General features: G+C 30.4%; 5 protein-coding genes across 20 annotated transcripts; 3 read left to right on the top strand and 2 right to left on the bottom strand.

Moving 5' to 3' along the window:
* The first annotated feature begins 235 nt into the window (after positions 1–235).
* Positions 236–1,532, top strand: LOC128883280 (protein TIPIN homolog). Its single transcript, XM_054135478.1, has one exon. The coding sequence runs from the start codon at positions 460–462 to the stop codon at positions 1,375–1,377; it is 918 nt and encodes a 305-aa protein (XP_053991453.1). The 5' UTR covers positions 236–459; the 3' UTR covers positions 1,378–1,532.
* An 18-nt stretch (positions 1,533–1,550) lies between these two features.
* Positions 1,551–10,608, bottom strand: LOC128883302 (U6 snRNA-associated Sm-like protein LSm6). 7 transcript variants are annotated; one of them, XM_054135535.1, is made up of 5 exons: positions 10,468–10,608; positions 8,074–8,247; positions 2,261–2,342; positions 1,806–1,896; positions 1,551–1,721 (listed from the first exon to the last, which is right to left on the bottom strand). In XM_054135535.1, the coding sequence occupies exons 4-5, from the start codon at positions 1,894–1,896 to the stop codon at positions 1,573–1,575; spliced, it is 240 nt and encodes a 79-aa protein (XP_053991510.1). In that variant the 5' UTR covers positions 2,261–2,342; positions 8,074–8,247; positions 10,468–10,608; the 3' UTR covers positions 1,551–1,572. The 7 variants fall into 7 exon arrangements, with proteins under 7 accessions (XP_053991510.1, XP_053991528.1, XP_053991537.1 ...); XM_054135553.1 differs by having other exon boundaries at positions 2,261–2,303; XM_054135562.1 differs by lacking the exon at positions 2,261–2,342.
* LOC128883244 (lysophosphatidylserine lipase ABHD12) lies at positions 2,532–7,526 on the top strand. Of its 9 annotated transcripts, none has more exons than XM_054135431.1 (10): positions 2,532–2,619; positions 3,972–4,130; positions 5,276–5,394; positions 5,494–5,599; positions 5,667–5,866; positions 5,952–6,087; positions 6,175–6,292; positions 6,380–6,541; positions 6,620–6,747; positions 6,830–7,526. In XM_054135431.1, exons 2-10 carry the CDS (start codon positions 4,060–4,062, stop codon positions 6,867–6,869), a joined length of 1,080 nt encoding a protein of 359 aa, XP_053991406.1. In that variant the 5' UTR covers positions 2,532–2,619; positions 3,972–4,059; the 3' UTR covers positions 6,870–7,526. The 9 variants fall into 9 exon arrangements, with proteins under 9 accessions (XP_053991406.1, XP_053991435.1, XP_053991412.1 ...); XM_054135460.1 differs by lacking the exon at positions 3,972–4,130 and adding an exon at positions 2,852–2,946; XM_054135437.1 differs by lacking the exon at positions 2,532–2,619 and adding an exon at positions 2,806–2,820.
* LOC128883213 (uncharacterized) lies at positions 8,301–11,576 on the top strand. The gene is made up of 11 exons (XM_054135322.1): positions 8,301–8,834; positions 8,904–9,005; positions 9,093–9,223; positions 9,298–9,388; positions 9,457–9,576; positions 9,662–9,860; positions 9,936–10,071; positions 10,150–10,370; positions 10,430–10,695; positions 10,766–10,939; positions 11,003–11,576. The coding sequence occupies exons 1-11, from the start codon at positions 8,591–8,593 to the stop codon at positions 11,425–11,427; spliced, it is 2,109 nt and encodes a 702-aa protein (XP_053991297.1). The 5' UTR covers positions 8,301–8,590; the 3' UTR covers positions 11,428–11,576.
* Positions 11,487–13,715, bottom strand: LOC128883236 (mitochondrial import inner membrane translocase subunit TIM50-C). 2 transcript variants are annotated; one of them, XM_054135388.1, is made up of 8 exons: positions 13,348–13,715; positions 12,776–13,116; positions 12,578–12,697; positions 12,395–12,502; positions 12,177–12,308; positions 11,977–12,100; positions 11,785–11,888; positions 11,487–11,715 (listed from the first exon to the last, which is right to left on the bottom strand). In XM_054135388.1, the coding sequence occupies exons 1-8, from the start codon at positions 13,487–13,489 to the stop codon at positions 11,623–11,625; spliced, it is 1,164 nt and encodes a 387-aa protein (XP_053991363.1). In that variant the 5' UTR covers positions 13,490–13,715; the 3' UTR covers positions 11,487–11,622. The 2 variants fall into 2 exon arrangements, with proteins under 2 accessions (XP_053991363.1, XP_053991373.1); XM_054135398.1 differs by lacking the exon at positions 13,348–13,715 and adding an exon at positions 13,200–13,327.
* Between the last annotated feature and the right edge of the window lie 1,957 nt (positions 13,716–15,672).

The following is a 15,672-nucleotide window of genomic DNA, read 5'->3' as shown; positions in this document are numbered from 1 at the left end:
CATGCCAGGCACACCGATGAAAGAAGAAAACGACACACTCGAAAAATTGCAAAACACTGTACGCCCCCCAAATCCGAACTGCGAACCCGTTGTACGTGAAATAACACAAACCGACAAATTAAACAAAAAGTTATTAGTCTCGCTGTTAGAAAGAATGAACAAATCGAAGGGTGAGTTCGATAAATTTATGGAAAAAGGAAGCACCGATTGCGATTCCCAAGATGACAGCGAGTTTTAAGTAAGCAACACATAACCTATATAACGTTGGACGGTAACAGTACCGTTACGAACGTGTAATTGACCGAGGAACAGAATAGTAATTGAGAGAAAAACCTGGTTAAAGAATTCCTTATGCATCGATACTTGTATGATACTGGGGCTGTCTAAGGAATTTGTCTGTTAAATACAGAATTATCATTTCAAGTAAGTTGAAAAAGGTGGGAGTACAACTTGTTGAATATGCCGACATTATCAAACGCTTCTGATTACGAGGACGTAGATGATATAGTAGCTGAATATGAGAAACAAGATTCAGATGGAGATCAGCTTAATGCTAATAGAGATCAAGTCCTTGGCTCAGAGAATGAGGAAAGTGAAGAAGCAAACACTGCAAGAAGGATTGATCCATCAACATCTAAAAAGCATGTCATAAGAAATCCTATACCTAAGTTGAATACAGAACGTTTAAAAGGCTCTAAAGGAATACAAACTATTGAAAAGTACTTTGAGGGGTTTAAATTTCATGGGAAAGGAAATGAAAAGTTAGATTTGGATAGAATCATGAAGAGGATGGAACATTGGGGTCACAGATTGTTCCCAAAATTAGAATTTGATGATTTTCTTGAGAAAGTGGAGAAACTAGGTACTAAGAAAGATCTTCAGGTGTTCATAAAAAAATACAGACTTGATATGATTAGTGCAGACGATGGTACAATTGTTCAGGATATTGAAGATGAAGAAAATGATAAAGATCAAGATGAACCTATTGATGAATTTGATTTATTAATTGCTGAACAAATAGAGAAACAAAAGCAAGTTATTAACCAGGAGTCTACAGCTGAAGCTCTATTTGATCAAATAATTTCTCAGACCAATAATAAAAACTCTCAACCTGTTCAAGAACATTCTCGTCCACCACATTTAAGCAATGAGGTAAAAGAACGTATAGAAAGGAATAGACAACAAGCTATTCAAAGGAAACTCGCAAGACTTAAAGCTATGGAAGATGAAGCTAACAAAAAGAAATTGGTAGAAGCTAAGGATACACAGTCTGAAGATAGTTCTTGCAATGTACAAACACCTAGTGAAACTCAGAATTTGGAGAACAAAGATTTTGAGACTGGTTCGGAAGAAGCAAATGGAGATGATAACTCTTAAAACAAAAAGGAACGAAAGGAATTATAAGAAACTATAAACAAATTTTATAATATAAAAGTATTAATGTAGCATTTAGAAAATAATAAGTATGACAAATCAAAAATTTAGTATTACAAATTGTAGGGTAGTATTTCCTAAATATTCATGTAGGTTGAAACAATTGAAACACGATACAAATAATACATTTATTTTTATTTATGTTCTACGTTTTTGTGTGCTGATATATAATACATTATTACCACGAATAAACGCATCACCATATTTATCTTTTAATTGGCCATTCACATATTCTTCTGTTTGTTCAAGTGCTATATTCATGTAACCATCAAGACATGCTAAAACACCTATAAAATTAAAATAACACTGATCAATCAAACAATTCCTACATTATTGGAATTTGTATAAATATATAAGTACGAATTTGTCACCTCTATAATCTACACCACTATTTAACTTTACAACAACAGGACGTCCATGAATCTGTTGAATAAACTGAGATAATGCTTCCTTTCGACTCATCTGAAAATTAATATTGTATACAAAATTTGAGTACATAAGGTTAGAATAGTTACCTTCTTTTTGAAATTAACTCGTACCTCGTAGATCTCAAACCTGTGTAGAGTATTTTATACTTGTTTTATGTGTTTGGTTTATGAAATTAACAATACAATACAATCGTTTCACATTTACAAATTATCTGTCCAAAAAATAATAACCAATAGGTTGCTAAGAAATGTCCCGCTATTGGTAGATTTTAACTTACTTATCACAAGGATGAATGATTTTTTAAATGATCATGAATAAAAGAAAAAAAAGAATTACTATGTTTCGAGCAACGTATATTTCTATAATTCAAAATAAACGTAACACGCTAAATAATTACCTTTTTTTCTTGATAAGCTTCTATACTCTTATTTGTAGAACGCCTGAAACGTTATACTTCATGACGAAATCTCATTGGTTCGCTGTGTCAAAAATGTATCGTAATATCGTATAACTGATGCAAAATAAGATGATAAATATATTATTAATTTATTTTTACTCTCTCATTAGGTTTTTCAATGCAGAACTGTAAATACTCTACATGAATAATAACTTGTTTCGATATTGTATCTCTTCAAGGCACGGCGCCCTGCCGTTTCGATTAGTTTCGATCCTAACCAATCCTAACGCGTCACGTGATTTTGTTTACAGACCTTTCTTTATAGATAATATTTTTACAATGGCGAGATTACAGACAAGGTATAGGGTAGATTTAGCATCTTAAGGAAGATTGTGTTACACAAATGAAAATAACGACCACATATAATATTATTTATCAGACTAGGTCGGTATTTCAGTTTGTGGGACACAAACTCCCATTGAATGTTCTGTCTATTCCGTACCTCGTGTGTAATGCCAGGCCTCTACTATATGTAGTATCTGCGATTAACAATACTTAATGTAATATAATACTTAACATTATTATTTTCAGTAAACTTTGATTGATTACTTTCTCAAGTCCTTCTTTACCATCTCTGTGATTGACGCAGGTTACAGACGAGCTGATACAAGCTACGTCTCACCCAGGTCAACACAAAGTTTAATCTTTGGATATATGTGTATTGTTCTGCATTTGTTTCTTCAGTATTGTATACGATAGTGCAAACTGACATAAGGAATCCAAATATATAATAGTTTTCCATTTAGACGCGTTTTAAAACGAAATTATAATTTTCAAAAATTTGTCATTATTCTAAGTCGAAACTGTTACGTTTTAAGTATAACATTGCCTATATTTGACTTGCTATTATAGTATAGTTGAAGTGTAATTATATAAATCAGTGTATCAATTCTACGCGAGTAGAGACATCGTTTCCTTCATAAACATTATTAATTTACAATTATTATGGTATTTTGGTTGCCAAAGAAACGTTTTAAAAAGAGGTACTGTTTCGTTTCTTAATAATTTATTTCCTTATTCTGGTTCTACTATATAGTATTGTCATTCATCTACTTTGGAATACTAACAGTTTAGTAGAATGGTGTAACTAACACTTAATAGTAATCCAATTTACGCAAGTGCAACTGTTAAGTGTAATTATTACCTTTTGTCTTAAGATTTTGAATCATTTAATTTAGTAATTTATTTAAACACAAGAAGTAGAATTGAATTTAAAATCTGCAAATCTTGTAGATTAAGTGTGTGAATATTTTAGTATTATTAATTTTTTATTTTAAATGAACATAAGAAACTGTGCAAAAAGGTATATGGTATGATAGGCAATTTTTCATGTAATATTTGCAATATTTTTAAAACACCTTGCCATACAGCTTCAAATGTAATAAATTAATATACATTTTCTTATATAAAATACACATATTAGTACATCTATCTCTTTGTAAATTATAAAATTATATGTGATATTAAGTTATTACAAATGTTTATAAGAAATTATATAATACTAATGATTTCATAATGATTCACAAGTTTACATTAGTATGAGGAAGTTGTGCGATAGAACTTAATCTGTAGGTGTGGGTGTAACTATACTTTCATACATATAACAAAGCTTAACATTATATATCATTTTTAACATGTTATTATTCTGTAGTAATACCTTGCAAGAACCTTTACACAAGTAAATTACCTTAAAAGGAGGAATTAAAAAGGTGCCTTAGGTTTGTTAGCTACTAACAAACATGCAGTCTACTTATCTACTATTAGCAGCAGTGACACCATTCGTCGTTCTTGATACTTGGTATACGGGAACGTAAGTCACTCTGTCATAATTATGATTCATTTACTTCTTCATTTATTTAAAATATTTATGAATGTTAACTCTCAAACTGTCTAAGATTTTTATGGGTACATTTCTTAGATTCTGTTACTTTGTACAATACAATCATAATCAATAAAAAACACAAGATATAAATGTGAATTAATTATGTTAATTAAGTCAATAAACATATTTTACTTTAAGATTTCATTATGTAACATTTCTTCTTTTGCTCAGTGTCTTTCAATAAATATTTAATATTCAAGTCATTATAAAAAAAAGCAGTATATGGTATGGTAAATTGTAAATAGTAGTATTAGTGTAAATATTAAGTTTATTTAATGAGGTAATATTCCTTATTTAAAAAAAAACATTATAGAAGAATATTTTTGGACTTTGTTACTTATACCAGTAACAGAAGATTTTGTAATAGAAACTGAAAGTTTTCCGTTATGTGACTCAGCACTTTCTGATATCTAATTCTTACACCATATTTCTAACTCCACTGAATAATAAATGTTCCTTTTTAATTTTATTTTCTAATTGGCCATGGTATTCAATATATATGAGATCAAATGATAAAGACAAATTTTTGAAATATTTTATTAAATGTATAAAATGTAACATGAAAACAGTTCCATTTGCAATACTCAATTTGTGTTTTTCTAATTTTTATTTTAAGTGAATATTTTTTTTTAATTAAATGGATTAAATAATGTGGAATAATCAGTAATTAAATTGTAAAGATGTATGTAAATATCTGCTATGAAATTCAGAAGGTATAATTTTTTAAATACTATCATATTTTATGGTACTTTTTTAATGATTTGTTACAAAGGAATTGTGCTACTTTTATATTTTTGTTCAGCTAATTTTATATGCATGTATTAATATAAAAGATTTTATGTTTATAATATTATATTCATATTAAATTTTGTTATGTATACTAACAATAAAAAGAATATACTAATAGTAGGTAATACACATTCATTGCTTATATTACTCAATATTTATTAGTTTTATTAATATAAATGGAATTGAAGCATGCATTTTGTAAATAAATATATCATTTCTGCTTAATAATTCATTTATATCATTACTGAGATAATATCTTGAACATGTAAGAATATAATTTTCAGATATTTATTTTGGGCAATGAAGGTATCAATAATTGCATACCTTTTCATATTTGTGGTTTTGCCCATTATATTTCACTATTCCTACACCTTTCAAAGAAAAATACTTTTCTTAAACTTTGGTAAGTAATTAAATCCAAAGTATATTTGTGAATGGTTTATTACATTTAATAAATTACTGTTACGTGTATTTATGTACATAACTGTTTTCATATTTTCAGTACAATGGCCTCTTAATGTGGATTTGACAAAACCAGAGTCAGTTGGGTTGAAAGGTGCAAGAAATTTTTACTTGAAAACTCATCAAGACATAAAAATAGGAGTATGGTTAGTAGAGATGCATAAGTAAGTTAGTTATATTTATTTACTTAAAATAATCAAGGTTTATTTTTAGGCAAATTTTACCTCAGTCATTATTAAACGATTCTGCTATTATAAATGACGATGATTATGACTCTGTTTTAAGTAATGCTAAACAACCTGTTTTTCTTTATATGCATGGGAATAGTGGTAATAGAGCAAGTAGGCATCGATTAGAACTTTATAAACTGTTTCAGACTTTAGATTACCATGTTATATGCTTTGACTACAGAGGTAAGCCTAATATACTCTGATAGTTATAAATATTATAATTAATTATTCAAATATTTATAAGCTTAATTTTCTTTGATACATGCAGGCTATGGTGATAGTGAAGAAGCAGAACTTTCTGAAATGGGTGTAGTTACAGATAGTAAATATCTGCTTGAATGGTTGCTAAAGAAAGTAAATGGTTCTGCTCCAGTTTTTGTATGGGGCCATTCTTTAGGCACTGGGTATGAAAATTAAATTTGTATCAAAATATATTACTGTGATGACAAAATGGAGGTTATTCGGTCTTTATGAAACATAATTATTTGCAGTGTGTCAACTCATGTGTTAGCATTATTGGCAGCAGAAAATGTTCAGCCTGCAGGTTTGTTCTTAGAATCACCATTTAACAATATTGCAGAAGAATTAAGCGAACATCCTTTAGCACAGGTATTTCGCATATTTTAAAAATATTAATACCTTATGTCGCTATAAACGTATTAAAAAACGCATTCATATATTGCTTGTTTTTTTAAGATTTTTAAGCATTTACCATGGTTTCACTGGGTGATTGTTGAACCATTTTACAACAATCATCTTCGTTTCGAATCAGATAAACATATACAAAACGTTAAGTGTCCTGTTATGATACTCCATGCCGAAGACGATAATGTAGTACCATTTTCCTTGGGTGAAAAGGTATTACATCAATTTAGATTAAAATGTTACAATGAAATATAACTACTACTACTAATAATATTACGTTTACTTTTTTAGTTATACAAAGCAGCTATAAATTATCACGGAAATAATACGGATCGTATTCAGTTTACGCGTATAAATTCGTCTTATGGCCTTGGCCATAAATATATATGTCATTATAAGGAATTACCTAATATAATTAAGTAAGTTTTACTTATAATTTTATTACGATTCTGGTAAAATATATTTTTGGTTAAAATTCATGTTTCCAATAATATGTTTCAGATTATTTGTAGAAAAGACACATAAAAATCAGACTGATTAAATTATTTAGTAGACATTGACTAACATGACAAGTTTTTTACAACACGTATCTGTAGAACAAAAATACGAATGATGTCATGAGATGTTGAAAAAGAATTAATGAGCAAACCTTGTGATGGTCATGATCTGTTTGTTCAACGTTGTTTTGTCGGCATATTTAAGTCACACATTCATATCGTTTAATTAAGTATTGTTTTTAAAATTATATAGTGTGTAGTACTTCAATTTGATTGAATATAAAATATTCGAACAGGCAACTACTCAAGATTAATTGATCTTAAGTTATGTGTTGTAACTTTAATGCGTTCACCATCGTTATAATAATTTTAATTTTACTAAATTAAACAAATATAATGGTTTGTATCTATTATTTATAGGAGCATGTTATAATGCCGAAGATAATGTTGTGATAGCTATTTTAAGGCCATCAACAGTATTTATTATTTTATATCTGTCAATTATTGTAACCCACTTACAATCAATGAATACTCAGCATTACTATTACCTTGCATTTCGTAAGATAATGGTAATTAATGTTGTCGTTTGTAAATTGTGTGTGTAATGTAATTATCTGTGAAGTGCATTAAACTACTTATGTGTCAATGTATTCCATGTTCATTGCATAAATGAAATAAAGAAGAATTGAAAAGTGTTAAAATCTGATCAACGATTTCTTGTTATCATCTGTATGATTTAATATAATGCATGCATGCATGTATGTATGTATGTATGTATGTAAAGTGAGAACATTGTCTCAAGCGGTGTGTTCATAGTTTTTGCCCCTTTATATCTTTTTTGTATTTCAACCGAATTTGGCTGAGTGCTCATCTTTCTCATTAGTCTACCTGAGTCTGTACTGTATAGCTACCGAGAATCGAACGCACGTTGTTTCTATAGCCATATTTCGAATATATCGCGTACATTGCGTATTGTATAATTCGCTGAATAAATAAAATCTGTTTAATAAAAAAAGTACAAGATTTGATAAGTTTTAACCAAAAAAATGGGCTCCTGAATCAAAGTTTAACCAAGAAGAAATATTAATTCTAGTTTTAATACCTTTTGAAAGCTCACTATTTGTGGTGTTCATTATGAATACGAAGTATCAATTTAGACGAATGAGTTTCTACAAGCAATGTTTAAAAAGGATGTTAACTGTTTCTGCAAGAAATTTTAGTATCAACAATGTAGAAACAACTACTTACCTTTTATTCGTTATTCGAAATTTCTATTTGGATAATCTGCAAATCTGCTTTCGATCAAGAAACGTTTAAATTTGAAAGAATTGAGTACTCGCCATGAAACTGTCAAACTTATGAGAATCGGCTGCTGGTCGAAGCCCTCTAACGGAACGTCTAAGAGACATTCGCCATATTTATCTGCAAGAATTTAAAAACAAATCAGGTATACTGTAATGCATCTTTATATACTATGGTAATTTTAAATATCCAATCAAAGTCAATACAAAGTTGAGCACACTCGACACGTGCGAAAGTATCGTAGCCAATATGTTTTGCAAATACTGTTTTATAAATCTAAGAATTACTGTGATGACTAACATTAATCGTTTGTACTGAAATGTAAATAAAACTTAGTTATACGTTATGATGAAAGAATAAATTAATTTGGCACTAGTTAATAAAAAAGAAGAAATGTGAATGAATCAGTGTAATCAGTTTTTGGTTTATAAAGAAGTCCAAAAATAATGGAAAAAAAAATATAATGGAAGATCAAAGTATTTTAACGTCAAAAGCATATAAACGTGCCGAGTCAAATTTAAAAGACAAATTAAAATCAGTCTTCTTGAGAAATTATCCCCATCATTTGGTACCAGGATATAATTTACATAATAATTTCTCTGGAGATGATATAGATTTAGAAAATGTTGTACAACAATATCAAGATTATCCCTATTATTGTGATCTACCAAGGCCTCTCTTGCCACCTGCTAAATTACCTAGAAGTGGTAAGTGATTTAATAATACCTAATATTTTGTTAAATAAACTTAATCATTTTTGTTTGCATATCATATAGTGTTAGAGGATAAGGATCCTGCATTAGAACTACTTACTATCAAAAAACATCTGAATAATGCTATACAAAGACTAAAGTATTATTATCTTAAGCATGAAAAAGGTATTTTTATAATAATATTAACCATTAAAGAAAGTTCTGTAAATTTCAAAAGATTATACATTTATGAGCATGTATAATTCTATATAGAGTTAGGGGTGATACATAAGAGAGATATAAAATGGAATTGTTCAAAGAATGCAGCTACTGCTAAGGTGCCTAAATATATAGCAGATATAGCAGCAATCATTGACATGGATCCAGATCCTTATTTTGAAGGGGTATGACAAATTAATAATAATATTTGAAGAAGGAAACAATCTGAAATAGTAGCATTCAACAAAATTTATTGTAGGCTTATAATTGGTATTATACGGGTGGAACAGTGAACCATGTACAGTTAAATAATATAAATATATTATTTTTTCCATTTATGGATGAATTAGGTATCGTTATGAAAGTATTATTTTTATACTTTTAAAAAGGCTGTGACTCTATTTTAATATATTTATAGTTGCTGCACCTATTGTTAACGTAGAAGAATATATATGGAAACCATTATTTCAAAGGGCATCTAAATGTAATCTTATTGGTTCCTTGTATGAATTAAAACACAACATTAATGGTGGTACATGTATGTTTATTTATCTTTAATGTTTTTTATAGAATGTAGTAAAAACACTGTTGTTAGTAGCATTTAATTGTAATCAATATTCTAGGTAATGTTATGGGTAGATACAAAAATCATTGTAACTTTTACATGCTATCAGAACGGGATAGTAAATACAGCCTTATTGAAATCCATAGACAACCATCAAAAGTGCCTTATGTTAGTGCAGATTTAAATTTAATTGATACCAAACAGTATTGTACATTAAATGTGGCAAGATCTGTAACATTATGGGATTTAACTAGAATGTAAATGTGAACTACAAATGCAGTATTAAGTATGTGTTATGTACACAAAATTTACATTTATGTTTATTCCTGTAGGAAGCATATAAGTAGTAACACTATAATGCAAACCACTACAGTAGATGATTCATGGGGAAGTATAAAGTTTCAAAAGATGGATCCAAGTGTTATTTTGTTTGTTGATAGATGTTGCCTTCATTATCTTGATGTTAGGGTAGGAATAAAATTGAGTATTGATAAAACAACTTTTTGTTTACAATAATTCTTAATATAAATTCACGCAATGTTATAGATCGAATTTAGTCGACCGGCATTAACATTGTATCCAAGATCTTATTTGGAAAAATGTGAAAGTCTTTCATTAGATATTGCAAGTAGAAACGATTCTTGTAGATATGTAGGTACTTATCATAGCGTTCTAATGTGCGATAATCGTTCTCCAAAACAATGCGTACAACAAAAATGGACTCATCAATTGAAAAGTCCGCCGCTTATGGGCAACGTTATAAATAGGTAACAAATACTTGTTAAATGGAACTATTAAAAATGGATTAACAGAGAGTTATTTGCAGAGATGACAAGGAATTCGTTGTCTTATCTAGTCAAATACCTGGCGAAAGTACAGTAATTTTAAATACTTGGACAAGTAGTGAGACTTCACACTCATTTAATTTTCCATTTACCCCTCCTCATATTATAAACACATTAAATGAATCTCAAATGCAAGGAATGTGTTTGAATCCACATTTAAGAGACAGATTCTACTTATGTAATACTGGTTCCACAGTTATTGCAAACGAATCTAAAAATATATTTTTGTTTCAACAAAATTCGATTGGTACGGATATTACTCGTTCATTTCGTATTTTATTTTATTTATAAAAAAATTAGTAATGTATTTCTTCCAGGTGATATGTATTATCAGTGCATAACACATAATACCGAATTAAATAAATATTCACCTATCAATTGTAAATCGTTATACATATTAAATGCTTGGGAAAACGCGATAAGTTTACAAACGGACACTATAGCGCCTCTTACGATTTCGGACAAATCGAATATGCAACGTGCTTATGAAAGTAAATATTTATTCACTTCGATACTTGCGATACATGAGATATTTATATACATTAATTTTTTAGATTTTACAAATAGAAAATTACGATTGAAACATAACGAACGTGAATCACATGATTACTATGAACCGAGTTGGAAGCAATCTCTCGAAAAATTAAACTCTTACATGGATATACTAGCACCGGAACTTTTAGGCGTTTGGGAAATATGCGAAGAAGTTCCATTACCTTTAACAACAGCACCTCATCAAAAAGTTCTAAACTGGTTAGAATCTGCAGATACGAAACCATTAGTTCCTACACAAGAGGAATTGGATAACGTAGCAACACCAATTAATACTCAAGAATTAATAAGCGTGTCCCAAGAAGTAGACATAACTTGTTTAGACGACAGTAACGTTTTACAAGAATTATTTTTACCGAAAGTTAAAATCGCGCGTTCGAAAAAGAAAGAAAATGTACGAAAAACACAAAAAGATGAGTTTTGTTAAAATGGGGAACTAAATGTTTGCAATTACTATTTTTATAAATTTTATATAACAATTAACCATTTGGACGAATTACTTGTTTATTTATGCAAAAAGTATACAATAATTACATGTACTGTGCATTAACAAAATAAACGAACATGTTAACGAAAGTCTACAAATTTTTACATTTTACAATCTTTCATTTTCTATCATGATTTAACGATTTCGGAGGAAAGATGGTTTCCACTTTGAGGTAAGTACTTTGCTATTTTCTTGCTGTGCCTTATTTTCTTCTTCTTCCATTTGCAACTAAATAAAATTGTAAAGTGAAAGTTATTAAATTTATTTAATATATAAATATTATTATAAGCTAGTTACCATCAATTTCCGTTGGTTTTCTCTGAAAACTTGTAATGGATTATCGAATTGTCTGTAATAATTGAGAACTTCCCGCACGTCATCCACATTTATTGCTAATATGGCTGAAAAAAATACGATTAAAATAAAAATCATATAAATAATTAAATATGTACATAAAATAAATTTATAAGATTTATAAAGAAATCTTACTTTTGAGGAATGCAGCTAAGTCGTACAATGTCGTATCATCGTCATTACCCGTCCATTGTGGTAACCTCAAAGTGTTTTCAGGGTGGAATTTTGTACTCTTCTCATTCCAGTCAACTACTATAACCTAACAAAATAAATTCCACAATGTGTTGTGTGGGTTTCAGTTTACTTACAAGAAGAAAGATAAGTCCAATACTTACTTTACTGAGATCACGATTAAGAGCATCTAAATCTTTAACATGATGGCCATCTACAAAACGTGTTGTATCTCTGACTAGTCTGTACATGATATATCCATTAGGATCCAGTATATCCAAGATAGGAAAAACAGTCTAAATGTATTAAATAAATGATATGATAATTTAATTTTGTCATTATAACTTGATTCATCAATATGTATACAATTAAAAATGCTTACCAATCCTTGTTCTGCAGTATACACAACAATTTCAAATTGTGGTGGAGCCACAGCTTCTAGAAACTGATCCACTCCAGGTCTCTTTTTGAACCTCCAACCAGTTTCATACTGAAATAATCAATTAGTAAGAACAAATATTTATTTTAAATAAATCAAATATATTTAGACTTGCATCAAGCCTACCGTCCAATCAGGATGGACAAGTAAATCTGTCAATTCCAACACTAAAGTGTAAGGGGGCTGAATGTAAGGATATTTGAGAGGGTCTGGAAGCAACTTATCTCTGCTGGGTTCTTGAACCATCTGTGAAATATAAGTTTCTTTTTCTCAAAAATGCCTTTCAAAATGTTTAAAAACAATTGATGGAATGACAATGTTTACCTTAGAATAATAATTAAATTCCCTTGTAAGCCTTTTAAATACTCTCTGGTACAATGGTAAATTTGAGAATTCATCTTCAATGATATTTCCATGTTCATCATATTTTGTTCTCGTTAGATCATATATTATATAAGATAATCCAACAGTGATAAACACACCAAAAAATGTGAAACTATATTTAAGCACTTTCTTCGATTGTTCGCGTCTCTCATTTTCCTCTGCCTCTTCTTTTTCTTCTTCACCTAACTTTTTATTGTCCAACACATCTGGTGCTAGGGATTGAACAGTTCCACCGGATGATTGTATATTCGTCAAACTACCCGTTATTTTTGGACGATGTGCTGTAAAAATATACAGTAAATATATTAGATAAAATTCGATTTAGATATTAACATAAAAACTAATCGATGAAATATATGTCAACCAGATGAATTAATAACACAATGTCGCATATTGCCACGAATGACTTTTGTCTCGTTATATTTGTGTAATTATAAACTTTTCGTATAAACCGAGTATACGAGTCGCGCACGTTTTAGCTATACAAGGTTATGTGTTCTACATTTACTTACTCTCAGTGCTGTAGTAATAATGATGCACTGTTGGAAGAACGGATTTTCGAATAATCGGTAGGCGGGGTGTAGAATATATTGTGCCTTTACTTCCATTATATACTTTGTATAAATGCCGCAAACTCCTCGTCGCAAATGCCATTACTTTAAACAGGCCATGAGCTTCCAGAACATGTACACAGATCACAAATGCCGACCAGATTCGACCCGGGTATATGCATACTTCAGTATACTTCACTTATCGCATTTGATGTTGTCTGTGATCAGCGCCATCGGTGGCAAAACGCTCCAGTTTGTAGCCAAGTAGTTCTTATTCTTGAGCGCTAGATGGCTCCGCCATATTCTCCTTACCGACATTAGTTAATTATTCTAATTATACAAAAAAAAGATTCAGGAACATTCTCTTAGATAGTATTCAATGTGGCAATGCTTGTAATACTATTACTTATTCATTATTGAACATGTTAATATAGATTCTATATCCACTGTCGATAATTAGCAATTAGTGGCGTCATCTAGCAGTAAAAATAGCAACTATTCGAGGACAAACTTGGGCATTTTCCCGCTGGAGCGCTGTACGGAGGTTCGAATTTTAGTTCCAAATTTTAAAGCCAATATTAATACATCCATAGGACGCAGTCTTTAAGAATCCCCAATCGCCAATAGTGAATTCAACCTAATCATGGAGGCACAATTTCCAAATCACATTCATTTCCAAATCACCGTCTTTACAGACGGTTCGAAAATGGAAGACTCATTCACCACAGGGGCCGCATGTGTATGCCCACAATTAAACAGAACAATCACCCTCAGTCTCAATATTAATACCTCTGTTTTCACAGCGGAATGCGCAGCAATAATCATATGCCATCTGCTCGGACTCTCTCAGTGCCCTTCAGGCAATACATAAAAGAATGTTCTACCATAACACGAACACCAATATCATACAAATAAAAAAAATGATAAAAGACTTTGAAGAAAAACCCCATACAGAAAGCTCATTAAACTTCATATGGATACCGGCACATCAGGGAATAGTAGAGAATGAGGTAGCTGACATCAAGGCAAAAGAAGCATCTAAATCAACACAGAAAAGCACCAAATTCATACCTCCCTCTGATCTCACAAAGAAATTAAAAGAAATAATATGGCAAAACGCATATCAAACATGGATAAATGAAAGTGCCCAGAAGGGCAAAACATACTTCGAAAATTCATTAAAAAATCCATGAAACCATGGTTTTACAATAGGAAGCTGCAAAGATACACCACATCATGGGTATGCAGATACCGTAGTAACCACTACAATCTCGCTGCCTCTCTACAAGAACAGGAATTACCAAAGACAGCAAATGTGGCTGTGGCCACGAACTCCAAGACTTCAACCATATACTTTGGAATTGTCCACTATATGCAGCAAAAAGGAAGAATATGATAGAGAAACTGCACAGGCGTGGATATACACCTCCCTTCAAGGCAAAGGAACTCTTACAGGAACCTAACCTAACAGCAATTCGGATAATTACAGAGTTCCTAAAAGAAAATAACTTGCAGATTTAACAGGAAACAAAAATAACAATACACACAACACTCAGAATCACAGAAGGACACCAACAATACAATAAAATACAGAAATATATACAAACATACTACACTCAGAACAAAAACATATCTAGTACAAAGAAACACACTTAGGCTAAGATGACTTCTAATATTAAGTACTATATGTAACAATGTAAATATTTCTATTTTTGTATTGTCTTTTATATATTTAGGACTAATAGACCTACACAGGTTTAAAGTCTGTATATGTTTATTATTTTTTTAATAAACGCCAAACAAACAACAATAACAACGAATTTTAGTTCAGGATATCCACCGCTAGATGGCGATACCAGTTGCAGCGCCATAATTTGAATACATTTCATTTTATATAACAAATTAAAGCAATTTCTTTTAAAACATCATCTGATAGGTTCGCAGCTTGCTTACAATACATTCGACATATTCGCGTAGAAATTAGACCGAGCTAGAGGGGGGGGGGGCAGCGGGCCCCAATAGAATATATTGAACAGATGTGTGAAGGAATGACGATGCGAAATGTAACGAAGAAAACACATATACAGTGGGTGTAGAAAGTATTCGTACACCGATCAATTTCCAAAAAAACTGTGTAAAATTACTTTTTATAAACAATGATATTCTACATATTCTCGGAAATCTCTAGAATAGATAGATTACAACAAAAATAGCTATTTATGTAAGTTGCAAAATTAACAAGAAAAAAACAATTAATCGATAGAAATGTTGAAGCAATAAATATTC

The sequence above is a fragment of the Hylaeus volcanicus genome, chromosome 1 (genome assembly GCF_026283585.1).
Source record: "Hylaeus volcanicus isolate JK05 chromosome 1, UHH_iyHylVolc1.0_haploid, whole genome shotgun sequence".
Lineage (NCBI taxonomy): Eukaryota > Metazoa > Arthropoda > Insecta > Hymenoptera > Colletidae > Hylaeus > Hylaeus volcanicus.
This window is presented reverse-complemented; position numbering and strand designations above follow the sequence as displayed.